This window comes from Mustela nigripes, chromosome 1 (assembly GCF_022355385.1).
Source record: "Mustela nigripes isolate SB6536 chromosome 1, MUSNIG.SB6536, whole genome shotgun sequence".
NCBI lineage: Eukaryota > Metazoa > Chordata > Mammalia > Carnivora > Mustelidae > Mustela > Mustela nigripes.
In genome coordinates, this window is record NC_081557.1 from 188,280,499 (window position 1) to 188,307,609 (window position 27,111).

At 35.0% G+C, this 27,111-nt stretch overlaps 1 protein-coding gene across 1 annotated transcript in view; it reads right to left on the reverse strand.

The window, feature by feature from the left end:
* Positions 1-2,300: 2,300 nt before the first annotated feature.
* MFSD8 (major facilitator superfamily domain containing 8) overlaps positions 2,301-27,111 on the reverse strand; it is a 36,503-nt gene continuing 11,692 nt past the window's right edge. Inside the window, exons 4-12 of the mRNA XM_059378223.1 lie at positions 24,713-24,953; positions 23,743-23,856; positions 21,629-21,773; positions 20,856-20,911; positions 15,425-15,533; positions 12,470-12,604; positions 8,827-8,930; positions 8,491-8,738; positions 2,301-6,436 (exon numbers count right to left, since the gene is read on the reverse strand). Of these exons, the coding sequence (XP_059234206.1) occupies positions 6,230-6,436; positions 8,491-8,738; positions 8,827-8,930; positions 12,470-12,604; positions 15,425-15,533; positions 20,856-20,911; positions 21,629-21,773; positions 23,743-23,856; positions 24,713-24,953 (1,359 nt within the window). The 3' untranslated portion in view covers positions 2,301-6,229. The remainder of the gene's footprint in view (positions 6,437-8,490; positions 8,739-8,826; positions 8,931-12,469; positions 12,605-15,424; positions 15,534-20,855; positions 20,912-21,628; positions 21,774-23,742; positions 23,857-24,712; positions 24,954-27,111) is intronic.

The window sequence follows — 27,111 nt, forward strand, 5'->3', positions numbered from 1 at the left end:
TAATTTGACAGAGAGAAATCACAAGTAGACGGAGAGGCAGGCAGAGAGAGAGAGAGAGAAGGAAGCAGGCTCCCTGCTGAGCAGAGAGCCCGATGCGGGACTCGATCCCAGGACCCTGAGATCATGACCTGAGCCAAAGGCAGCGGCTTAACCCACTGAGCCACCCAGGCGCCCCACCCCGGAAGTCATTCTTAACACCTTCTTTTACTTTATCTAATCAAACTAATCAAACTCTACTTCTGAAATATATTTTGATGCTGTGCTTTCAACTCCCAGTTCCACTGCCAATTCCCTAGTCCCAGGTCACCAGCATTACCCATCTGAACTACTACAGTAAACTGCTTGTCTCCAAACATCTACTCTTGCCTTCTGTGTATCAGTCAGGGTTTTTAGTTGCAAACATTAGAATCTAATTAGGTAAGCAGAGAATACATTTATTAAAGGGTATTGGTACATAGAATATCTAGGAGGGACAGAGATTCAAGCTTTGCAGTTAGGCCCAATGCCTAAATCACTGAATGTAGGAGCTGCCCCAGGAAAGACATTGCCACCCCTGCTCAGCACAGATCCCACAGCCATGCTGATGAAGTTATGGAACTAGGTTCTAGAAACTCTGCCAGTGATTCTCCAACATTTAACTGCTGAACTTGCTCTTTCACTGAAGTCAATTTTTCTCATGTTTCCCACTTTCTCTTTTTTTTCTCAATTCCTTATGAAATCTCACATGAATGTGTGTGTGTGTGTGTGTCTGCATGTGCGTGCAAGTTGGGGAGGGGCAGAAGGAAATGGAGAGAGAATCCTCAAGCAGACTCCCTACTGAGCCTGTCACAGTGCTTGATCCCATGGCCCCGAGATCATGACGAGCCAAAATCAAGAGTTAGATGCTCAACCAACTGAACCACCCAGGCACTCCTAACTTGGATTCATCTATAGAAAGTAACTTTCCCTCATCAATATTTGATTACCCTGAAGTTTAGATATGCAAAATGCAGAATAGATTCTTGAATCTATTTTCTGGTTTTCAGAATTAAGAACTAAAACCCTAGAACCTCCAAAGGGGACCAATGGGTTTCTTATTTTGTTTTTTTATGTATTTTTTTAGATTTTATTTATTTACTTGACAGACAGAGATCACAAGTAGGCAGAGAGGCAGGCAGAGAGAGAGGAGGAAGCAGGCTCCCTTTAGAGCACTGACTTGATTGGTAGGTCTGAAGAAGCTGAGTACAAGCAACTTCATCTACTTTCCACAATGGCGCATATAATATTTTCTGATTGCAATGATGTGAGAACAGTTGGGAGGTGCACATATAGTGGATAAACATTTCTATTTGTCAGCTCAACAGACCTTTGTTTGGTGGAAACTCCTCTTCTCCATTCAGCTTTAAATCTGCTTAGTCTATGTAATTAAGTTGAGCCTGACAGTTCTTCCCCTCCTGTCTCTTCAATGTACAGACGACTGCATTCCCAGAATGGATGAACGATCCAGGCCTGGGTTAGTAGAGGATTCCATTCCCTGTCCATCTGGTCAGTTCACAGATGGGTATGCAAGTTAAAGTTGGCAACTTTGAGCCTTTTCTGATACTTCTGCCAGAACCATTTTTCTCTGGTATTGTGAATTACAAAGATGTTGCAAACTTGGGGCTGCCCATGCTCATCTTGCCACAGAATGGAGAGTACCTGAAAATAAAGTCAAACATGTAGAACTAAAAGAAAGAGAGTCCTGATGACATTCTTTGGCCTCCTAACTCTAACCGTGCCTAAAGTTAGAATACCTCTTACCACTGGAGACCTACTGCCTTAAGTCTACAAGGCCTTGCATTTTCCCTCTGTAGCCTCAACTAACACAACTTTCCCTCAGTCACTATACTCCAGCCACCTCAGACCTATCTGTAGTCCCATGAATGCCCCAATATCTTACCACTTCCAGGGGTTTTGCACTTGCCTTGCCTTCAGCCTGAAATGCACTTGTCTCACTCTTCACCAGTCCAAACCATTCTCTCCACCAAGCCTTAGTTAATCATTATATCTTTAGAAAAACAGTCCCTGACTTTCCTGTTCAGATCAGATCCCCCATGAGTCACGTCACCTTCATAGCTCCCTATACTTCTCTCACATCACCCTTGCTTCAGGCATAATCATTCGTGTAATCACTTCATTAATTAATTTAAGTCCCACAAGGGCAGGGGCTCTGTGTATTTTGTTCACTGCTTTATTCCCAATGATGACACGGTGATTGGTACATAATAGGTACCCCTTGAATAGGTGTTGAAAGTATGAATAAATAATTTGAAGGCTTAAGATACAGATACATAGTAATTTTTTATTAGAAAGTATACTTTCACAATGTAAAATACATTAACTTACAAATAAATCTGTAGTCAAAAATGGTACTGAAAATATCCTCTCACAATAAGTTAATCTATTCTTGAGTAGAAGCCGATAAATAGTTTACACTCTCCAAAACAAAAATTACATACAGATCTATTTCACTTTAGTCAAGATAACTGGGGGAGTTTGAATGTAGGCCAGCTTAGCAAGGTAACATGGAGATGCCTTGTGAAGTTATAAATCCCTTCAAATATAAAAATCCTTTAAGATTAGGTTTTCAAAAACTTACCATTCTGAAATACAAACTATTTTCAGCAATTTTTCATATCTTATGGTCCCCTGTCATCTTTTTCAACTTAGACTCTGCTTGTCTCACTCAAGACCTTAACTAGTGATTTTTTCCTCAAGTCTATCTCCCTGCCCTGACCTCAACCCCATGTTACTTCCTCATCTTCTTCTATGCCAAGATGTGTGGTGGTATAATCACCCAGAAAAGAAAGCACTCTTACTAAAAAGAAAGGTGTTAGTCATTTTTGCAAGTTTATCTGAATTATAGTTTATCTAAATTATAGTTTATCTGAATTTTATTTAATATTATAAATCTTGGGAAGTTGGGAAACTTCTCTATGTCATATTCTTGCACAGAAACAGTCTACTCTGCTAAGATAATAGCTCCAGTTAGTCGGGTTCAAATTACATTTTTCAAATATTTCTGCTAATATGATTCACTGGTATACCTAACTTAATTTAATGCTAAAGTACACAATTAACTGCTTTTGCAACTTTCTGGGCTCTTTTCCCCACTATAACAAATTTAGTGGTTTAGAGTGTGGAATCTAAAGACACTTACTTAGACAAGTGTCTTAACTTCTCTATACCTCTGTTGCTTTATCTGTAAAATGGGACTCACAACAGTATCTTTGCTTTATAAGATGGCTGTGAAAATTAAACTGTATATTATATTACCTGCAATATGGAAAGAATTCTCTAAACGTATGCTATTATTTTCATCATCACCATTATTGTTATTTCTATCATATACACTATCTAAACCAAGGGTGGAGTTCACTCTTTAGGATTAGAAGTTACCCCAAAAAATGTAAGACTGAGGAAAGAGCTGCAGAACATCAGGAAGAGAGATCCCAGGACTTGACCAAACAGCCAGACACGTAACTATGGTTCTGATAAGTCTAATTGAAGTGGTCTTGCTAAGGGAGGTGGAGATGAGACAAAACAATCTCTAAAATTTAATCAGGATAATTTCTGTCCGATTAAGCTTTCTAGTAGAGCTAAAGAAGTTGGATATAAGAGTACAGCAAATTTCAATAGCAAAAAAGCTGAATAGTCTGATTTAAAAATGGGCAGAGGAGGGGCACCTGGCTGGCTTAGTCCATATGGCATGCAATTCTTGATCTCAGGGTTGGGAGTTCAAGTCCCACGTTGAGGATAGAGCTTAAAAAAAAAAAAAAAAGAAAGAAAGAAAAGATTTTTTAAAAATGGGCAGAGTTTCTAAAACTCTGTGAAGTTATAAAAAGACATTTTTCCAAAGGACATATATATGGCCAGCAGAGACATGAAAGGATGTTCCACATGAGTAATTCTCAAGGAAATGCAAATGAAAACCATAATGAGGTATCACCTAGCACCTTGAAAATGGCTAGTATGAAAAATACAATAAATAACAAGTATAGATGAGGGTGTGGAAAAAAAAGGAACCCTTGTGCAGAAATGTAAATTGGTGCAGCCACTGTGGAACACAGAATGGAAGTTCTTCAAAAAATAAAGAACTACCATATGGCGTGGCAATCCCTCTTATGGGTATATATCCAAAGGAGATGAAGGCAGGATTTCAAAGAGGTATCTGCACTCCCATGTTCACTGCAGCATTATTCAGAAAGACAAAAGACAAAAGATAAAGACAAAACAGGGAAAAACCTAGATGTCTATCAATGGGGGAATGGATAAGGAAGATGTGTGTATGTAGTGGAATATTATTTAGCCATGAGAAAGGAGAGCCTTCCATTTGTGGCAACATGGATGGAACTTGAGGCCATTATGAAATCAGTCAGAGACTTATATATGAAATCTAAAAGAGCTGAGCTATTAGAGGCAGAGAATGGGTGATAGTTGACAGGGGCTATGGGTGGGGAGGAAATGGGGAGATGTTGGTCAGAGAACTTCCTATTATAAGATAAATAAGTTCTGGGGATTTACTCTATAGCATAGTGATCACAATTAATAATGCTGTATTTTATACTAAAAAATTGCTGAGAGTAGAACTTAAATGTTCTCACCACAAAAAAGAAAGGATAATTATGTGATAGGACAGAGGTGTTAGCTAATGCTACAGCGGTAACCATTTTGCTATATATAAATTCATCAAATCAATGCATTGTACACCTTCAACTTACACAATGTTATATGTAAATTATATCCCAATAAAGCTGGAAAAACAAACAAACAAAAGATACAGGGAGAAGATATATCTCTACAGGCCAAGGAGAGAGACCTCAGAAGAAACCAACCCTGCTGACAACCTTGATCTTAGGCTTCTATCCTCCACAACTGTGAGAAATAAATTTCTTTGTTTAAGCCGAAAAAAAAAAAAAAAAAGGAAAAAAACACGAGAACAGTAAACAGTATAAAGTGCAGATTATAGTGTTTACTTAATTACTTTGAGATCTGAAAATAAAACTTAGAGTAGGAAACATTTGGTAAAATATTTAGAACTATTTTTGCATTTTTTTGTAATATTGATCATCCATTTACATAATTCTATACTATTCCTCTTATCAGCATTCAACATATGTAGAGGTAGAAATGTATACATAAGAGAGTGTGATTTAGCCAACTTCAAGTAAACTCAGTAAACTGATAGAGATAAGCAATTTTACCTCAAATATTTATTAGCCTAGCTAGACTGGGGTTGTCATAGCCTATGCCAACTTAAAATTCTGCAGTTCTGAATAGCTGCACATAGTTTGAAAACTGTTGTGTCTTCCCTGTCACTACCAAGAGATGGGAAAAGTAAATAACTGAAGTGAAAGTTTTTCTCCAGAATTTAAGGGAGTTGAAAAATGCCAGTAATTTTAATACACAGTTTGCTGTTCAGTATATGTGTACTGTAACACACTTGACTCATGTTCCTAAAGTGAGTTATTATTAGTAGTACTTGAAATTAAATTGTAATTAGTCCTACTAAAGATAGTGTAATTCATCTTGATCTCTTACTCCTCTTTATTGCTCAAGTATTAGCATTATTTGTGCTTACCTATTAACTTAGGGGTTACTTAGTGAGATTCTGAACTAAAATAGGACAAAAGGTATAATATTAAAAATAATGACATAGAACATCAGGTAGAACAGCAGGTCATGGTAAACAGAAAATTTAAGACTCATGATTTTTATTTCATAGGAAATTTGATAATAGAAATTGCATTTTTAAATAAATAAAAAGTAGGTATCTTCAAAAAGAGATACTTCTATTTAGGTAATTTCTATGATTTCTTCTTCTTTTTTTTTTTTGTTATAGGTAATTCATACAGAACTCTCCTTACGATTTCACTGCATATTTTCTCATTATTTTAATGACACTTCTGCAGTCTAAGCTAAAAGTACAACTTCCCATTTATAAACCATTGTCCATTCACTCATGAGTTCATGCACCCCAAAAGAGATGTTATGATAGAATATTGTTTGAAAGAAGGGAATTATGAACCAAGTGTTTTACTATTACCTTACTATTCCCAATTACACATTGAATTCCCTGAATTATTCAATGTATGTTCTTGTTATTCAAAATATACAATATTTGCAGCCTGACTTTTGGAACCTGACCCATACCAGAGCCTTGGAAGAGGAAGTCCCATATCAAGTACTTTCCATTGCAGAGTTAGTTACATTACTCTTGAATCCTTCCATGCCTTACAGAAAAAGCAACGAGTCTTTTGTATACTGCAACCAGGAGCAGGATGGTAAGTACCACTATTCCACACACAAGGCTGAATGCCCATCGTGGGCCCCAGGAAGTATAGAGTTGGCTGATGAACACAGGTCCAAGAATCCGGGCTGCACTTCCAGAAGCTGTTAACCAGCCCATGTACACACCCTGTGGCAGGGAGAGGGAAGGAGAAGCCAAATGATATTCAGGTTTAGCTATTTTAAAAACAGGATGATATGGCTACTAGTATTAGTACTACTACTAATAATGATGATGATACTACTATTAGCAAACTATAATAAACTCACAAGAATCACTTTCTCCATCTTTGATTTTTGAGCAAATTAAATGCCTCTGTATAAATACAGCAAATAATGAACAATAAACTTAATTGATTAGTCAGTTTAAGAAAAATATAGTAGTATAAAGGGACAAACTGTCTGCTAAAGTCCTGGAAACAATATAATTTATTTTTTTTATTTTTTTAAAGATTTTATTTATTTATTTGACAGGCAGAGATCACAAGCAGGCTGAGAGGCAGGCAAAGAGAGAGGAGGAAGCAGGCTCCCCGCTGAGCAGAGAGCCTGACGTGGGGCTCGATCCCAGGACCCTGGGATCATGACCTGAGCCGAAGGCAGAGGCTCTAACCCACTGAGCCACCCAGGTACCCCAACAATATAATTTATTAATTATCCTTTACAGGCAACATTTATTTTATACTTCCTATCTTCCAAACACTGTGCTAGGTGTTTTACATGTATTGTTTCACATTCACAGGTTTCTGCAATTGGTATTGGATAATTAAATTTATTAAATTAAATGGGGATGCATTTAATAAACAAGGAAGGTGAAGCCCAGAAAATTCAGGCAACTTGTCCACAATATTTGAAGGCATGGTTGGCTGATTCCACTATACCACTTTTCACTATACCAAAATGTCACTCTTCCAACTACTGTACCCCAAATAATCTACCTAAGAATATATAGTGCAGCAATTCTTTTAATATCCTCAAATTGAAAACTACCTGTCCATCAATGATGGATTAAGTAAATAAATTATGGTATATTTAATGAATGGGATGCTAATCAGTTGTTTAAAAGAATAAGGTCTTATATCAAGTAAGATCTTATAATGAGAACATCTATAAGCACTAACATGGAAAGAAAGCTATGGCTACTGTAAAAAAATTCAAGATGGAAAAAAATTTATATGTGATATATTCTGTTACCTTCTTCTAAAAAGTCAGGAGTGCACATATGCTTGAATAGGTATTGAAAAATGCAAATGAAGTGAACAGGGGTCATCTTTAGTGTATTGAGGATAAGGGGAGCCTTCATTATCTGCCATACACACTTCAAACCATTTGGCTTTTGTTACAACTATCATACATTGCTTTTGTAATTTGCTTTTATTCTTGATTTTGAAAATTTGAAAATACAATTTTATATTTTAAAAACCTCAGAAATGCTTTACCTGCTATTATAGCTTAAAAACATAGTATTAAAAATTTTCTTTTCTCTTTGTCTTGTATCATTAGAAACACTGATTTCTGTCCTCAAAATGTAAAACTATCAGTGCAATTTTTAAGGAAGAAATTCATATTTTCACTTTTTAAAAAAAAGATTTTACTTATTTGATAGACAGAGATCACAAGTAGGCAGAGAGGCAGACAGAGAAGTGGGGGGGGGGGAAGCAGGCTCCCCACTGAGCAGAGTGCCTGATGTGGGGCTTGATCTCAGGACCCTGGGATCATGACCTGAGCCAAAGGCAGAGGCTTTAACCCACTGAGCCACCCACGCACCCCTTCATATTTTCACTTTGTGACCATTTAAACAACTTCTACTAAAAAGATAAGTCAGAAATAAAACTTGGGGGGCGCCTGGGTGGCTCAGGTGGTTAAGTGTCCAATTCTTGGTTTTAGCTCAGAACATCATCTCAGGGTTGTGAGATAGAGCCCAACACCAGGCTCTGCACTCAGCACGGATTGAGATTGAGAGCTTGAGATTTTCTTCCTTTCCCTCTACTCCTCCACTTACTCTGGTGCGCTCTCTCTCTCTCTCTCTCTAAAATAAAAAAAATAAAATCATTTTAAAAAGGGCTGAATAAGATAAAAATCCACCAAGTCAGCTTGTGTAAAAACAGAGAATGGTAGCAAAAAATGTAAGTGCTTACAACTCTATTTCATATAATTGCAATAGCAATATCAGGGTAAATGACTCACCTGAGGTTTTGGTCCCAGAATTTTTGAATATAATGTATAGGACATAACATTACAGGATGGATAGCCTATTCCAATGAGCACAGCTGATGTGAGGAACTGGGCCAGATGAATCATGGGGGTGTAGAAGCACCAGGCTTGTTCAATTGGGCAGCCAGTTGGTCCTTCATTGTGATCTTCTCTTGGAGATTTCCAAAGAGTAATAATAATTTCCCCAAATGTGGTATTAGGAATTGAATTATTATGTAAATCTGTTAAAACAAAATTAGCACAGTACATTACTTGCTAATTTTAGATGAATAACAGGGGCAAACATTATAGAATTGTGTATGGTTATACCTTCCCACTGTATTTTGGGAAACTGATTTCCCCAGGGTAACAAGATAAAGAAGCCAACCCATACAACGATGAGTCCTCCCAGTAGAATAGCACGTTCGCCAATCCTGTTAAAGAACAGAAACTTTGTAATTTAAAAACAAAACAGTATTACATAGTTCCATTACTTTTATATTTTAAAACTGTGATATAATATCTTGATCCTTTTAGTCATATACCAAATAATATGAATGTTAAATATAATTTTCCACTAAAAAGAACCAACTGATTTCATACCTAGAACAGAAAACATATAAGATAAGCCTGGAGGGGTGCCTAGGTGGCTTGTCAGTTATATGTCTGCCTTCGGATCAGGACCAAGATCTTAGGGTCCTGGAATCAAGCCCCAAGATGAGCTCCCAGCTCTACAGGGAGTCTGCTTCTCCCTCTGCCCCTTCTCTGTTCCTGCTCTCTCTCTCTAATAAATAAATAAATAAATAAATAAATCTTTTTAAAAAAGAAAAAGATGAGTCTGGATATTTTTTCATACCAGAAGTATTAGATGCTAGAGGTGACTACTAGGTCCTCCTAGTACCTAGATCAAGGTACTCTGAGCCAATTTGAAGATGCTGGCCAAAAACATAACAGTGCGAACACCAAAAATAATAGTAATGACAATGGATTAAAACACATAAAAATGTTATAATCTATGAATTCATATTATATTAAAATAAAATATTCTTGGTTACTTTTAAAGGATGTTAGGAAGCTGAATCATTATTTTAAAAAATCACTTAATAAAAGGAAGTAATCTTGTCTTTCCTATACAAACTGTACCTCAAGATATCCAAATAATTGGTGATAAGAAGGTTCTCTTTAAAGAAAATATTCCAAAAAATTAAATAAAGACATGATATAATTAAAAACCAGCATTGTATAATGATCTATTAATAAATTAATGAATCTAGGAATGCTTGAGAGTCACTAACAGTATAAAAAGAAATAAAATCTAACATTTCTCATGATGTAAGCATATAATACAACCTATAAAGTATATTTTTGCTGAAAAATTGAACTTAAATTTCATCAAGCTTCTGGATCTAAGGACCAATTTTTGAGAAATATAGTAAACACAGGAAAATGTAAAAAAAAAAACAAAAACAAAACACCACAGGGTTCCATTCAATCAGTGAGATCCAAAATGCGAGAAACTATAAAACATACATCCTGGTTTCTTCATTTTGGAAGGGAAAAAAAAAGAGAAAAATGTTAAATGTATAGATTAAAAGGCTTAAGAAACTTAAGAGCCTGAGTCAAGTAAGTTGTGAAACAAAAGAAGACAGTATGAAATAAAACAAATTTTAAAAACTATTGCAACCATAGAGAACATTTGAATACTGCTTGGATATTCAGAAATCACTTAATTTTAAAATCTGTTTTTGTTATTTATTTAAGATTTATTTATTTTCGAGAGAGAGAGAGAGAAATAGAGCGCCTGTGTGCATGCACTGGGGGGAGGGGCAGAGGAAGAGAAACTTAAGCAGCCTCCCTGTGGAGTAGGCAGATGAATCACACTTACCAAGGATTGATAATTGTTGAAGTTGGGTAATGAATATTAGAAATTCAGTACATGACGCTCTCTATTCGCTTGTATATGTTAGAGGTTTTCTATAATAAAAGCGAAATATACAAACAAGACCAAAGGTCTCCTAAAACAGGGTACCTGGGGGCTCAGTTGGTTAAGCATCTGCCTTTGGTTCATGCCATGATCTCAGGATCCTAGGATCAAGTCCTGCATCAGGCTCCCTGCTCAGTGGGGAGTCTGCTTCTCTCTCTCCCCCTGCCACCCTGCTCATGTTCTCTCTCTCTCTTGCTCACTCTCTCTCAAATAAATAAATGAAATATTTTAAAAAAGACTTCCTAAAACAATATATACAAACCCAAACACTTCACATCACCCTCAGAATACCTAAAGGTTTCACATCTTTCTAACCTAATGTTCTCCCATTTGAAGATTCCTATGTTTATAGACCCGAATAGAGGAGCCAAAATACAGATACAAACATAGACATAGATTTATATTCAAAATAAGTAATAGTAAATGCATTACAGAGTAGAGCAGTCCTGCTGATAGGCATTCTTACATATTGTCCAATTCTCCCATTTGCCATTTCTTTCATTCTGCCCTGGTCAAATTTGTTTTCCTGCTTCTTTCTAACACTGCTGCTCTCTCCCAACCCTGCCCTTGCTACTCTTTATTTTCTTCCTCTCTCCATTCTTCTTCATAGTACTTATCACTACCTGATTTCACATTTTTATTTATTGGTTTTCCCACCCAATAGAATACAAGCTCTTTGAAGGTATGAATTGGACAATCTGTAAGAATGCCTATCAGCAGGACTGCTCTACTCTGTAATGCATTTACTATTATTTAATTTGAATATAAATCTATGTCTATGTTTGTATCTGTATTTTGGCTCCTCTATTCGGGTCTATAAACATAGGAATCTTCATAGTATCTCCCATTGCGCTTAACCCTACACACGGACTCAAGATTTGTTCATGGATTTTAGAACTTTATAAAGTTCTAAGGTATTTTTTTTAAAAGATTTAAAAAATTTATTTGTTTGAGAGAGAGTGAGAGAGAGAAAGAGCATGAGCAGGGGACAGGAGAAGGAGAAGCAGTCTCGATCCAGGACGCTGGGATCATCACCTGAGCAGAAGGCAGATGCTTAACCAACTGAGCCACCCAGGTGCCCCTAAAGTTCTAAAGTATTATTAAAGCATTTTAGGAATAATCAAATTCTTAGAATTGTCAAATTCATCAACTAATGTGCCATCCTAGACTATATGAATGAAATTAATTTTATACAAGCACTTTCTCCAAAGCATGTTATTGCAGTTGTAGTTTTACAAAATGCTTCTTTAAAACAATGTTCTTGGGGTGCCTGGGTGGCTCAGTCTGTTAAGTGTTTGCCTTGGGCTCAGGTTGAGATCCTGGGATTCTGGAATTGAGCCCTGCAGCCCAGCTGGCTCCCTAGTGAGCTGGGGGTCTGCTTCTCCCCCTCCCTCTGCTCATGCTCCTGTTCTCTTTCCCTCAAATAAATAAATAAAATCTTTTAAAAATTTTTAGAAAAGAAATGTTCTGTGGTCAAAGTTACAAGTAACTTTGAGAAATGCTACATAATGTCTTTGTCATTATGGTGATATTATATCTATGCACCGAAGATCTGGAAATTTTAGAGTAAAAGAAGTTTGGTAATTTTAACCAGAATTTTCCAGACTTAACCATTCAATCTTTTCTGTTGTACAACCTATACAGCAGAATAGAATTTTATAAAATACACTTTAAGAAATACTTTAAATAAAACATAATATACAAAAGATATGTTAGAAGAAATTAATTCACTTTGTAAAATATCTTGCTTTACCAAAGAATATGTCATATGGTATAGAAATATCATGCTCTTTTAATAAACTTTAAATCTGTTTGCAACCATTCAAGGACTAAAAGTAATACACGATGAGAGAAAAACTTTAAGGTATTTTACAAACACAGTTGTTTACATTGTTAGCTCTGTTTCATGTTTCACTTTCTTAGAAAAAAGACTTTTTTAAAAGTCTATTTTAAAATTCACTGAAACAAAATCAAAGACACATAACTTACTTCTTGGAAAGTAATTTAATCCCCATGAAAATAATAACTGCCTCAACTCCAAGAGCAGCAAGTATTACTCCATCATATAATACAGCTTGTTCTCTAGTCCAGGCATACATATCCATTGTTAATGGAGTAACAATTCTAAGAAAAACAAAACAAAAAAAAGTTTTAATTTAAATCATAGGCATTATAAATGTGAAATAGCTTTAATAACAATACTGATATATTCAAGAATTTGACCCCCTTTTAGAAATGACACCAGCTCTACATTAAAAAAAAAAAATTAACACATTTTAAGCACATTTTGTTGCTACGTGTACTAGCTACTAAGTCAGGCTGTTTGTATTTTTTATTTACTAATATTTATTCTAATTATATAAGTAATAGATCCACATTGCAAAAATTCTGAAGGACAGGAAAAGAAACAAACTGTAATTCTTACCATTCTAACTAACTAGTCATGGTTAAATCGGTTTAAATTGGTTTCTTTTTAATTTCATTGAAATAAGTAATAACATAATATTAACAATGTTACTATAATTAAGTTATTAGAAACTTGCTGGATTTTTCTTCCTCAGTCTCTTTCATCCCTATTTCTGAATGTATTTCTTTCCCTACTTCTTGTTTTTTTTTTTTTTTGGAAGATTTAATTAATTTATTTGAGAGAGTCATTGAGAGAGAGACAGAGAGGGAGAAGGAGCAGAGGGAGTGACAGAGGGAGAAGGAGAAGTAGACTCCTCTCTGAGCAGGAAGCCCAACATGGGCTCTATCCCTGGACTCCAGGATCATGATCTGAGCTGAAGGCAGATGCTTAACTGACCGTGCCACCCAGGTACCCTTCTTTCCCTGCTCTTGAATGTTGTTCTTCTTCTATATGACTGTCTCCTTCCTTGCTAAGCTTCTTTTCCTACTCTCTATCTCCTCTATTAACTGGCTACAAAATCGAATTGAAATATATTGGGGCACCTGGGTGGCTCAGTGGGTTAAGCCTCTGTCTTCGGCTCAGGTCATGGTCTCAGGGTCCTTGGATTGAGCCCCGCATCAGGCTCTCTGCTCAGCGGGGAGCCTGCTTCCCCTCTGTCTGCCTACCTCTCTGCCTGCTTGTGATCTCTCTCTCTCTGTCAAATAAATAAATAAAATATTAAAAAAAAAAGAAATATAGTTAAGATATTCATTCTTTTTTTTTTTTTTAAGATTTTATTTATTTATCAGAGAGAGAGAGAGCAAGCACAGGCAGACAGAATGGCAGGCAGAGGCAGAGGGAGAAGCAGGCTCCATGCTGGGCAAGGAGCCCGATGTGGGACTCGATCCCAGGACGCCGGGATCATGACCTGAGCCGAAGGCCCCCGCTTAACCAACTGAGCCACCCAGGCGTCCCTAAGATATTCATTCTTAAAAAAAAGAAGAACATCACCATTTTTAATTTGATTATCAGAAGAGCTAATGTGGAAAATGGTTTGGTAGTTTCTCAGTAAGTTAAACATAGAATTACCATATGATTTAGCAAATCCACCTCTGGGTATACAACCAAAAGAACTGAAAGCAGGGACTCAAACATATACCTGTACACCAGTGTTCATCACAGCATCATAGTATTATTCACAAGTGCCGAAAGGTGGAAATAACCCAAAAATCCACTGATAGATGAATGGATAAATGAAACTGGTATATACACACAATGGAATATTATTTAGCCATAAAGGGAATGAAATTCAAATATATGCTATAATATGGATGAACCTTAAAAACATCTTGCTAAGTGAAATAAGCAAGACACAAAAGGACAAAAGGAAATGTATTGTATGATTCCATTTATTTGAGGTACCTAGATTGGGCAAACCCACAGAGAATGTAGAATAAAGGCTACCAGGGGCCGGGTGAGGGGCACTGGGGACTTACTGTTTAATGGGTGTAAAACTTCTATTTAGAATGAGGAAAAGATTCTGGAAATGGATAGGGGTTATGGTGTACAACATTTGTGAATAGACTTAATGCCACTAAATTGTACAATTAAAAATAGTTAAAATGGTACACTTTATGTTATGTATATTTTACCACAATTTTTAAAAATGCCCCCAAAATCAGATGAACTGAAATTTTCACATACTTTAATAATTTTAAAAATACAAAATCAAGCAAATCTACATGTACTGGCATAAAAATGTTACAATGATTACAAAGGAATAAACCAAATTTTCAAGTGATGTCCATATTCCAGGTTGATTTAATACACACATACACCCCACTACTTATAGTTGTATAGAAAAAAAATTTGAAAAATTAATACTGAAATATTAGCAGTGGTTACTTCCAGGGAAAGAAGTGGATGTGGAGATACAGTTATAGAGTTTAGAATATTTATACCAAGAATGTACTATTTTTACAATAAAATGGAAAGGCATTTTAAAAATAAAAAGCCATATGATAGCTAAGAGTCAACAAAACTTACACAAGTCAAGGATTTTGTAATATACTACTTTTTTTTTCAGGATCAGAGCTTGAATAGTTTTAACAGGTTGCCAGACTGAACCCAATACATGTAAATATAAATAGATAGTTATATAGCCTAAAGTTAATTAAATCATGGCACTGAAGTTTTAGAACTACATTAAATATATATATATATAAAACTCAGAAAAAGAAAAGAAAGACTAGTGAACAGATTCCTTTATAAGGAAGTGAGATAAAGTAGTAAGATTACAGATAAGTATTAAACTGTATTCAGGTTAAAAGCATAAAATTTATATGTACTTTTTTCATCATGACAAAAAATATGCCTTACATAAAGTTTTTGAGAACATCAATATACCTGATTAATGTTGCATTAAGAATTGCATTATTCATTATATCATGTTATTCATCAAATCATGTTATTCATTATTATTCATTATAATTTTTATTCATTATTATAAGTTGCATTATTTATGTAATGTGATTTGATGAAGACAAAATAAAACTTACGTTTCAAAAAGGGCAAAGATAAATAGAACCACAAAAAACAGAACATTGGTGGCCACAACTGCAACTTGATCAATATTTCCTTGGGGAACCTGAACTTCATCTGTACTTGCTGTAATAAATAGGAGAAAAATTTTATGACTTAAACATCTACTTTTTCTAATGACACTAAAATAATGTAGAAATTATATGTAGCAAATTCTATGACTGAACATTTAAAATCACTTTTAGGCTCAAAGCAGTTTAAAAGTAACAATTTAAGACAGAAATAATTTTTATTTTTTAAAGATTTTACTTATTTGAGAGAGCTGGAGCACAAGCAGGGGGAACTGCAGAGGGAGAGGGAGAAGCAGACTCCTCTCAGAGGAGAAAGCCCAATGCATGGCTCAATCCCAGGTTCCTCGGATCACAACGTGAGCCAAAGGAAGATGCTTAACCAAATGAGCCACCCAGGTACCCCAACAGAAATAATTTTTATAATGAAATTTGAAAATAAAGTGAATTTTCTTTCCAGGAGCTATACTTTCTGTTATCTATAGGAAATAGTTGTATTTTCTACAAACTTTCTTTCAATCCAAAACAGGAATATTATAAAATTATATAAAATGATCTCATACTAAAAATATTGCAGGCACCTGGGTGGCTAGTTGGTTAAGCAGCCAACTCGTGGTTTCAGCTCAAGTCATGATCTCAAGGTCAGGAGATTGAGCCCTGCATCAGGCTCTGCATTTCAGTGGGGAGTCTGCTGTAGATTCACTCTCTCTCTCCCTCTGCCTCTTTCCCTGCTCATATACTCTCTTTCTCGCCCTCAAGAAATAAAATCTTTTAAAAAAGTAAATTTCCATTGCAAGGTTTTTTCCTATTTCACTTAAATTTTAAACTTACGAGGATTTCAATGAAGACCTCATAATAGTTTATTAAATCAGTTAGTTCTGTGATTCACTTCAATGGATATATATTTTGAATTTCAATGCTATGTGAAATTAGAATTAGTAAATATCTTCATGTTATTATCACAATTTTTTGAAGTCCTTATGTCATTATTTATATTTTTATCAAGGAATGCACTTGGGTGGCTTAGTCGTTAAGCATCTGCCTCCAGCTCAGGTCATGACCCCGGGTCCTGGATCAAGTCCCACATCTGTCTCCCTGATCATGAGAAGCCTGCTTCTCCTCTCCCATTCCCTCTCCTTGTGCTCCTTCTCTCTCTCTCTCTCTGTCTCTCTCTGTCAAATAAATAAATAAAATCTTTAAAAAAAAAAGAAAAAGAAAAAAGAAATATATATTGCAAATAACCACCAAGATTTGATGGTGGTTTTATAAATTAGGAGGGCAGGGGTGCCTGGGTGGCTTAGTTGTTAAGTGTCTGCCTTTGGCTCAGGTCATGATCCCAGGATCCTGGGATCAAGCCCAACATCAGGCTTTCCGCTCAGTGGAGAGCCTGCTTCTCCCTCTCCCGCTCCCCTGCTTGTGTCTTGTGTATATTCTCTCAGTCAGATAAATAAAATCTTTAAAACAAAAATAATAAATTAGGAGGGCAAAGTGAGTGTACTTATTTATCTTGAACTATGTAGTTAAGCTGCACACTATTGACTGTGAATAGGACTATTTCTGATGTAATCAAGAAGTGTGAAGCCATATATATTTACTTATATACATCTGTCACGCTATTTTATAAATTATCCACTTATTCAGAGTAAACCAAGTTGGTAACTCAAGAACATCTTTATTTTATGCTATCTTTAAGCATATGTGCAGCAGCAGCAGGGGGCAAGGGGTTACTTCCCTCAGACAGTTTTTCTCATCATAAAAAAGTTAGAAGCTGGGGCACCTGGGTGGCTCAGTGGGTTAAGCCGCTGCTGCCTTCGGCTCAGGTCATGATCTCAGGGTCCTGGGATCGAGTCCCGCATCAGCCTCTCTGCTCAGCAGGGAGCCTGCTTCTCTCTCTCTCTCTCTCTCTCTCGGCCTGCCTCTTCGTCTACTTGTGATCTCTGTCGTCAAATAAATAAAATCTTTAAAAAGAAAAAAAGTTAGAAGCCAGTCTTTACTCCTTTGAATCAAAAGGCAACCCTGCCCCAAGTAAGACTGGAGTTTGCTTCAAATGCGCTTAGTTTTCCGCAGCCTTTACCCACTACTGGCTTCAATGGGGAAAGCTCTGAACTGTTGCATTCTAGATTATGAGGACCGACTGGGTATCCAATTATGAGGTTTTTTAAGTTTTTATTTTTGTTTTTTTGTTTTCTTTGACAGAGAGAGAAAGACACAGGAAGAGAAGGAGCACAAGGAGCAGGAGAGAAAGAAGGAGAAACAGGCTTGCCGCTGAGCAGGTAGCTCCATGAGCGGCTTGATCCCAGCATCCTGGGATCATGGACCTGAGCTGAAGGCAGATGCTTAATGAATGAGCCACCCAGACTCCCCAAATTATAAGAATTTTTAAGAAAACAATAGATTCATATTAATTCAAAGACTATGTAATTAGAAATTATAACCTATCCAATGATAATATTTTTAATAATAGCAAAAAAGCGGGCAGATTTAAATACTTACTGAAATTGAAAAATGACTTTTGTTTTGGAAACCATTTTGAAGTACCTAGATTCTTAAGAAAGAAAATAAGTCTGGTCTTTCTAAACTCTCATTTGTGCAGTGCTGTGCAACAGACCTCTGACATGATGGAAATGTTCTTTGCCTGTGTTCTATAATTCAGTTAGATGCTAGCCACATATACCCATAAGTTAACACTTGAAATGTTGCTAGTGTGCCTGAGGAATTTCTTAAATGTTATTTAAATTAAATTTAAATAGCCATATGTGGCTGGTATCTACCATACTGGACAGTGTGTTTCAGAGACCAGCAGCATCAGCTCCCATGGTAGCTTATTATAAATGTAGACTCTCAGAATATCACTACGTTCATCAGATTTAGTAAATAAAAATACAGGATACCCAGTTAAGTTTGAATTTGTGCTAAATAATAATAATAATATTTTCTGTGCAATATTTGAAATTTAAGTATAAGAATGTTCCATGAAATATCTGAGGCATATTTACACTAAAAGATTATTTGTAAAAATAAATAAATAAAATAAATAATATATAATAAAATATGTTATTTTATTATATATTATTTATATGTATTTTATTATATAATATATAATAAAATACAGTATTATATAATTTTATTTAAAATAATAAAAAATAAAATAAATAAAATAAAAGATCATTTGTTGCTTATCTGAAATCTAAATTTAACTGGCTGAGACATATTTATACTAAAAAATTATTCAAATTCAACTGGGCATCCTGTGTTTTATCTGGCAGCCCTAATCAGCCCTTTTCCCCTAGGCCTAGTGATTCAGAACTGGCATTTTAACAAGCTTTTCAGGTGCTTTATAAGCATATTAAAGTCAGTGAAGCACTGATTGATATTGTTATCCTTTTCCAATTTCTGGAAAGATTTCACTTCTGATGTATCTCCCTTGTCTTAGCACCTTATACTCACCCTCTTCAAACTGTTCATTCCTTTTATCTGATAGGTCCTTTAAGTTAGCACCCTATTTTTCACGTTTTAAGCAAAGTGGCTTATACCCCCTGCTGGCACTTGCTCACCATTCTTTCTTTACTTTGCTTTTCTTTCATTTTGAAAACTTTCAAATATATATTCAACCCCTCTATCTAACAATATTTTGCCACACTTAATTCATCTACCCCTTCCTTTTTTTTCTCTCCCTCTTTGTTTCTATAGTTTTTCACTGGCTTACTCTGAAATTTGTATCTTTAGCTTTGATCTCAATGGCCAAAATTACAAATGCCTCAGCATTTTTTAGTTTTTCTACTGTAGCAGTATATTTAGCTTGATCCAAACTGAAATCATTTTCTCTGTTCAACTGATGTCCCTTCCTAAATTCTTGTTCTCGCCCATTCTTTCACTTACCTAGACTCAAAACCTGACAGACATTTTCAACAACTCCCTCTATTCCTTAATATGCCATATCTAATCTGTCAAGAATCTTGACTTTTTTTTCCCTTCAAAAACTCGTATCCATCCCTTCTCCATTCTTAGTTGCTGCCTTAGGTCAGTCCTTTACACATCTGTATTAGTCTCACATGGAATCTATTATCAGACTTCTTCTTTTTTCAAAAACTTACTAATGCTCCTCACCACTCTGTTCTCCACCCTACTACTTTTAACTTAACCTTCCACTAGTTTTGTCATGAAAATTAAATAAAATGGCTATAAAAGTACTTAGTAAAATAACACTTTGTTTTTTTCACAACTTTCCAAACTCCTTAAAGGTAAGAACTGAGTTGCAATCTTTTGCACAGAGGGGTACACTCCCCAAGAAGTAAAATAGTGGTTTATTTAGTAAAATATACCTACTGGCCAGATTGGATACCTACTTCTGAGTTCAGAGAAAGATCTAAGGGATGAAAATATACACTTGTAAGAGTACACCAAAAGAATAAAAATACACGAGGGGTGCCTGGGTGGCTCAGTGGGTTAAGCTGCTGCCTTCAGCTCAGGTCATGATCTCAGGGTCCTGGGATCGAGTCCCACATTGGGCTCTCTGCTCAGCAGGGGCCTGCTTCCCTCTCTCTCTCTCTGCCTGCCTCTCCATCTACTTGTGATTTCTCTCTGTCAAATAAATAAATAAAATCTTTAAAAAAAAAAAAGAATAAAAATACACGAGAGAAACCTATTCCCATGATTAAGGGAGTAAAGAAATGCTTGAGACAGAAAAACACATTTAGAAGGAAAGTTACTGAAATCATCCCAAAGAACTGGAGGGTTTTAGGATATTGGCTCTTTACAACAAAGAGGAAGTGATTTTTTAGCAATGGTTTTAGCCTTGCCAATCATGAACACCAAATAACTGATCTGGGCATACCTTTTAAATTTTTTTTTAATTTTAAAAATTAAAAAAAAATTAAATATTTTATGTATTTATTTGAGAGAGAGAGATTGAGAGAATGAGTGGGAGGAGCAGCAGATGGAGAAGCAGACTCCCCTTGGAGGGATGCTTAACCAGCTAAGTCACCCAAGGAGCTCCTGGGCATGCATTTTTAAACAATAATCAATTTAGGGGTACCTGGGTGGCTCAGCCAGTTGAGGGGCTGCCTTCAGCTGGGGTCATGATCCTAAGGTCCTGGGGTTGAGCACTGCATTGTGCTCCCTGCTCAGTGGGGAGCCCGCTTCTCCCTCTCCTTCTGCTCTTCCCCCTGCTTGTGCTCTCTCTCTCTCTCAAATAAATAAATAAAATCTTTTAAAAAATAATAATCAATTTAGGTAACTTTCAACTTTGAAGATCCTCCCCAGTCACCCACTGTACTGTCCTCAGAAGCAAAATCCAAGTAAATATCAGACAGACAGAATCATCAGAAACACTTTGATAATGTGCAATTCTAGCAATTTAGTCAAACAGGTTAAATAGTACCTTCTTCAAAATTAACATTTTTACACTGTCGTCCTGAGTCATCCACACGATGTTCTCTTAAATAGAAAAAAATAAGTATTGTATCCATGAAAAACTTAGTATAATAGATAAATGACTTAAATTTATTAGTAGCCTTCTATTTTTGCACATTCTGATATGGGTTTCTTTTACTGACTTCTGACTAATGAGATTACTACCAGTGAGATATAACCAACAAAATTTAAAAGGTACAAGTTACAATTATTATATTATCCTATAAAATGAAAAATAATATTCAATTCATTCAAAAGCACACATGATCTACCTTAATAAATATTTGAAGTTTTCCATGATTTTGAACATTTTTTGTTAATGTTGTTCGGCCTTTGGATAAAGTACTCCAAGGATATAAAGTAATAAAACTTCTGTAGTTTTATAAAATTTCTTCTAATGAACAAAAAAGATAGGAGAGGTAAATAACTTTTGGATTTAAGGTTGATACCAATCATTAATCAACTTAAAATGTTACTTTCATGCTATTCCCCAATTTAGAAACCTATAGTTAGGAAATCAAGATCAAACCTTGAGTCTTCAAAGACTTTATTCTCAATTATCAGATTGTCCATTATTTGTTGTGAGTACTATATTCGTTAGCTGATCAAAAAAACACGAACACAATTATAGATATCAAAAGCCAAACAAAGCCTTTATGGGAATAATTGTCTTCCAATAATGATAGTGCTTATTTAATTTCACAATTTACAAAGGTAGTTTCATCATTTCTATATAATTACCTTAATAGAATAAGGATCAGAATAATATTTAAAACTCCCAGGAACGCGCCAAGTAAAACTGGTGCTGTGTACATGTTTATCTGTAGTTTAATGGTATCCCATGTCACGCCCTTTTCTCCAATGAGAGCAAAACAAGTCTGAAAAACTTAATAAAATAAAATGTATACAGATGAATTATTAAGTAGGAGGCACAAGCTAAAAAAAATGTGAAAGACATTTACAAGATTGGAAGCAACATTATGGAATCATCCATCTACATCATGTATCTCAATAGAGGCAAGAAAGTTCAGGGGAAGGGGTACAATATTATTTCTTCTGTATAAAGCATAGATACTCATATAGTACATAAAAGATATACAATTGATCTGTGGTATTAGGAAAAAAATGTCTAAGAAGGCTCCTAACAATGAGAAAAATGTTAAACACCGATGTACATATACTCACAAAGTTTTATATCTAAAGTAACCTGTCAGTATCTTCCTTTTTAAGAAAACATCTCCACAGGAAATCTAAATTATCCAGTTTCTTCTATAAATAAATCATGATTTAATTTAAGAAACAGAATGTCACATTTTAAGTCAACATTTCAAATTATCACTGTGTATGTAAGGTATTTAAATTATATATATTTTTAAAATTTGTATCTATGGCAAATATCAGATTGGAAGAGTACTGGTTTGCTTTCCTGATGTAGATTCTATATCTGACTCTTCCAAAATTTACATGCAAACTTAAGGCAAGGATGAAGTAAGATACTATATATAAAATACTTAGAACGGTGTCTAGCACATAGTAAGCATTCATTAAATGCTAGTGCTGTTAATGTGGTTATTATAGGAAAGGTCAACTAATCTTTTTCTGGTCTATATTTACATTTAAATATAATACAAATATTTAAATGAGATAATCTGTAAAATACCTTTTTTTCCTATCTCTTTCTTTTTGATTATTTCTTTTATTCTTAGGTTGAAAATGTGGAAAATCAATGAACAAGGTGATATAAATTTTAGTGCTGATCTTTTTTTTTTCTAATGTCCTGTCTGCCTTTATACTAGCTAGTACTGTCTCTGAACTTCCATTTTCTTGGCACTAAAATGTTATGAGATTTATTACATGCTTTTACCTCATTTATTTTATTTTGTTTTATCATTATTTAATCCTTAAAATACTTCCTAAGTGGTCAAAATATTTACTGAGAACCTAAGTCTATACCAGGTATTGTGCTAGATATGAGGGGTAGAGTGGTAAATAAAAAAGACCCACACTGTATCTTCAAATATTTTATAATATGGCAGTCAGTCCAATTATTCTACATTTGTGCTTATTATATTTTTCTACAGAATACTAAACTGAACCATTAGATTTTGGTGAAGGATAAATTAGATTATCTTTTTTAGAGCTTTTTCTTGGCTATCTAAAAGGAAGTAATGGAAACGGGTGAGGGTGGAATATTAATGATGAAGTAAACTGAGCTGGATTCAAAGCGATGATATTCATAACTGTAATATTCAAAGCATGAGACAATTATATATTTTTTAATGTTTTCTAAGCATAAAGATTACTAATTTATCTATTCAGCAAAAAATTACCTGCTTTGGGGAAGTATTAAATTTCATTAATAATGTTTTACACTCAAAGTTCAAATGAAGCTTTGGAAGAAAAATGGTCTTTAAACAGTCTTTTAAAAATTCTTTCATTTTCTTCAACCTTAGAAAAATCTGAAAGACATGGGCAAAGGGCAGAAGGGTAAAGAGCCTTCTATAACTTTCCTTGACTATTCAGTCAAAAGAATTTTGTTTCTAATAAATGGGCGGTGCAAACTATTATGGAGAAGTCAAGCTAAATGATTATTTCAAAGAGCATATACTTTGGAGTCAGAGTTAGCTTTAAACCTCATATTTCCCATATGCTATCTTGGTGTCCTAATCTGTAAAATGGGACTAATATAATTTGCTTTAGAGGTCATTTGTTAACACATATAAAGAGCCTAGCCTCCAGCTGGATCAAAAATTATTAGTGTCCTTCCAGGTATGAGGTTTTATACTTGGACCCATTTAACATTTGAACCTTGAAATTTCTCCTAGTTCAAGTAATGACAAGTGAAAAATACCTACCTGGACCTAAGATAAAACCCAATGCTTGACATGCACTAGTGTTTGCCATGGAACTTGTTCTTTCCTGAAGGGAAGTAGCACCGGCAATATATGATCTAATAACTGCCACATTTCCTAAAAAAAGACACAATAATTCAAAGTAAAAGAAAATATCCTTCAGTTTATAGAATTCAACTTAATTTGGCTTTATATAGAACAAAAATCACTGCTTTCTCTTTATGATCATACAAAGCATGTACATTGAGCAAATGTATCAATTAATAGAAAATGTTGCTTTCAGTAACATGAAAACACAGTTAAAGATCTGAATGAATGAAAAAGGCATTATGGAAATGTTAAACTTTTTTTCTTCATTAAATATGGAGAAAGCACTGAGTGAATGGTATACTACTGATTGTTACAACTATTTTTAAAATAAAGATGTCAGACACTGCATGCTTTGCACCCATAATGTAAGAAACAGAAAAAGAAATCCACTATGAATTGGGCTGAAAAAAATTTATTGAAAAAAAATTCTCTTGAGTTCTTATTATGTGCAAAAGACTCTGTAAGGGGCCACAGAATATTTCAGGAAGTCATAAATTGTCTCTCATTATAAAAGTTTTCTATCTGGTTAGTGATAAAGGATGAAAACAATGCAAAACAGTATATAAGCAAGTGCCACAGACTAGAGAAAGGAAAGATCTGTTAAGGAATAGTTACCTAAGAAAGCTTTATGGAAGATACAGAACTTGAACTGAATCTTGAAGGATGAAGAATGATGGGAACAGAATAAAGAAACTATAGGTAATGCGAACATCATGAGGAAAGGCAAAATGACAGGAAAGATTGTGTGTCTATTTGTAATGAGATATCTATATGTAAGATATGAGATTTTGAGGGGCTGACACCAGGTGAGAGAGGGCCATAAATGTCAGCATGAATGTAGGTCTGACACAGCCAAACATATACATACATACATACATATTACCTGCTCCAAATCCCACCAATCCACGAGCAACCAACATGTAGTATTTATTATGAGAAGCTGGAACGTGGACATAGGCATAGAGGCAGTTAGCCGCAACCGAAATGAAGATGGAGACAGTAAGAGGTTCTTTTCTTGGTCTATAATTAGACCACAAACCAAATATAGGTGAAGCTACCATTTGGCCAAGACTAAATGAAGCAATAACCCAGCCCAAAAAACTTGCATCAGCTGTCTGATCAATCTGCAGAAAAAAGTACAATGCTTTAAGAATTGTTATCCAAGAAAAATAAAGGTTATAAAACTTAAATACATTTTTCAGACCATGTAACATTTCCTATTTAAAAAAATAAAAACAATAATTCTAACATATAAGTTTTGTGACACTGTTATTTATAATAAGGGATTCAAACTTCTGACATTATAATTAAATGTGCTACCAATTCACTACACACTAGGAAAAAAATGCTTGGGAAGGTTCATCTTTTAGGAAGATTTATGGGAATTTCTGGTTCATAAAAATCTTGTTAAAAATAACCACATTACATATATAAAATAATCACATCATAAAATAATATGCCATTCCTTAATTAGTATAATGTAAATATAGTTGGTGATGCCTGGGTGGCTTAGCTCGTTAAGCATCTGCTTTAGGCTCAGGTCACGTTCCCTGGGTCCTGGGATGGAGCCCCCCATCAGGCTCCCTGCTCAGCAGGGAATCTGCTGCTCTCTTCCCCCTGCCTCTCCATCCTGCTCATGTTCTCTCTCTGTCTCTTCTCTCTCTCTCTAAAATAAAATAAATAAATAAAATCTTTAAAAAAATAATGTAAATATAATTCTTTAGACTTATGCTACTCCATAAGCTAAATAGCCATTAGCACCATAAATGTATTTTTTTTCATAAACGTATTTTTTTTAATTGGGTACAATAGTCAAAAGCTTAAAGAAGAGAATAAAAACACAAAAGTTGAAAGATAATTCTCTCATTAAACCTATTATTAATTCTTCCATTCAACATAGACAACTTAGGGTTCTACCACTGAAAGAAGGTTTATATATCACAATGAATGTTGAGGAGAGAACCAAATGATTAAATTCAGAAAATGAAATACTTAAAAAAAAAATAGAAAATCTTAGCTCACAAAAGGGACCATGGAATAAATTAACAGACTTTTAAAAAATATATGATAAGCTATACAGTAATTTGGAAAAATCAGCACCATTAAATTTTAGGAAGTAAGATATAAATATACTGAGGTTAAGTGACAGAACATAAGGAAAACCATAGTCTTTTCTTTTCTAATATATTTTTAAGTAGTTTAAAATGGAAATATTTGGGTACATTTTCTTGTAGGGGATGAGAAATAGGAGTGAATATGTATAATGATACACAATATTAAAGTTCTAGCCTTAAAAATATCTCTTATTTTAGGCACTCTGGTTTTTATTTTCTACCCACATTACCTTTGGTGCCTTTGATCTATTAAAATATAAAATAACTTCATGTAATAAAAATATTTTAATTAATTTTCAAAAAAGCAATTATGACACAATTTAATGATAAATGTGGTTTGAAAGCAAAAGGATAAAACTGTCTTCTCAGGATAGCAATTGATTATAGTCAAGTATCCATCTCATAGAAGCCAACTCTTGGGGATGGCTCTAACAATAGTATTTGCTAGAGACCAATGGGAACTTTTAATTGGCTACTATTCTTTTTTTAAAAATTTTTATTTTTTAATTAACATATTATGTATTATTAGCCCCAGGGGTACAGGTCTATGAATCGGCAGGTTTACACACTTCACAGCACTCACCATAGCACATACCTTCCCCAATATCCATAACCCAACCACCTTCTCTCTACCCCCTTTCCCCCCGGCAACCCTCAGTTTATTTTGTGAGATTAAGAGTCTCTTATGGGGACGCCTGGGTGGCTCAGTTGGTTAGGCAGCTGCCTTCGGCTCAGGTCATGATCCCAGCGTCCTGGGATCGAGTCCCACATCGGGCTCCTTGCTTGGCAGGGAGCCTGCTTCTCCCTCTGCCTCTGCCTGCCATTCTGTCTGCCTGTGCTTGCTCTCTCCCCCTCTCTCTCTCTGATAAAAAAAAAAAAAAAAAAAAAAAAGAGTATCTTATGGTTTGTCTCCTTCCTGATTAATTGACTACTATTCTTTATGGTGACTGGAAAACTGGAATCTCCTAGAATTCTACTATAATTGCAACAGGAAATAAAATGGTTTCAGAGATACAGTTTCTATGCTGTAAGAGAAGGTAGTCACTTCAGTAACTGAACTGTTATCTGTGCTCATATGTGTTTCTCTTATAGTAGTAACAGCATCTTATTTCTGGTCCTCTGGCCATTTCTGGTGATCTCTATCACACTGTTTTCAGAATAAAATCCA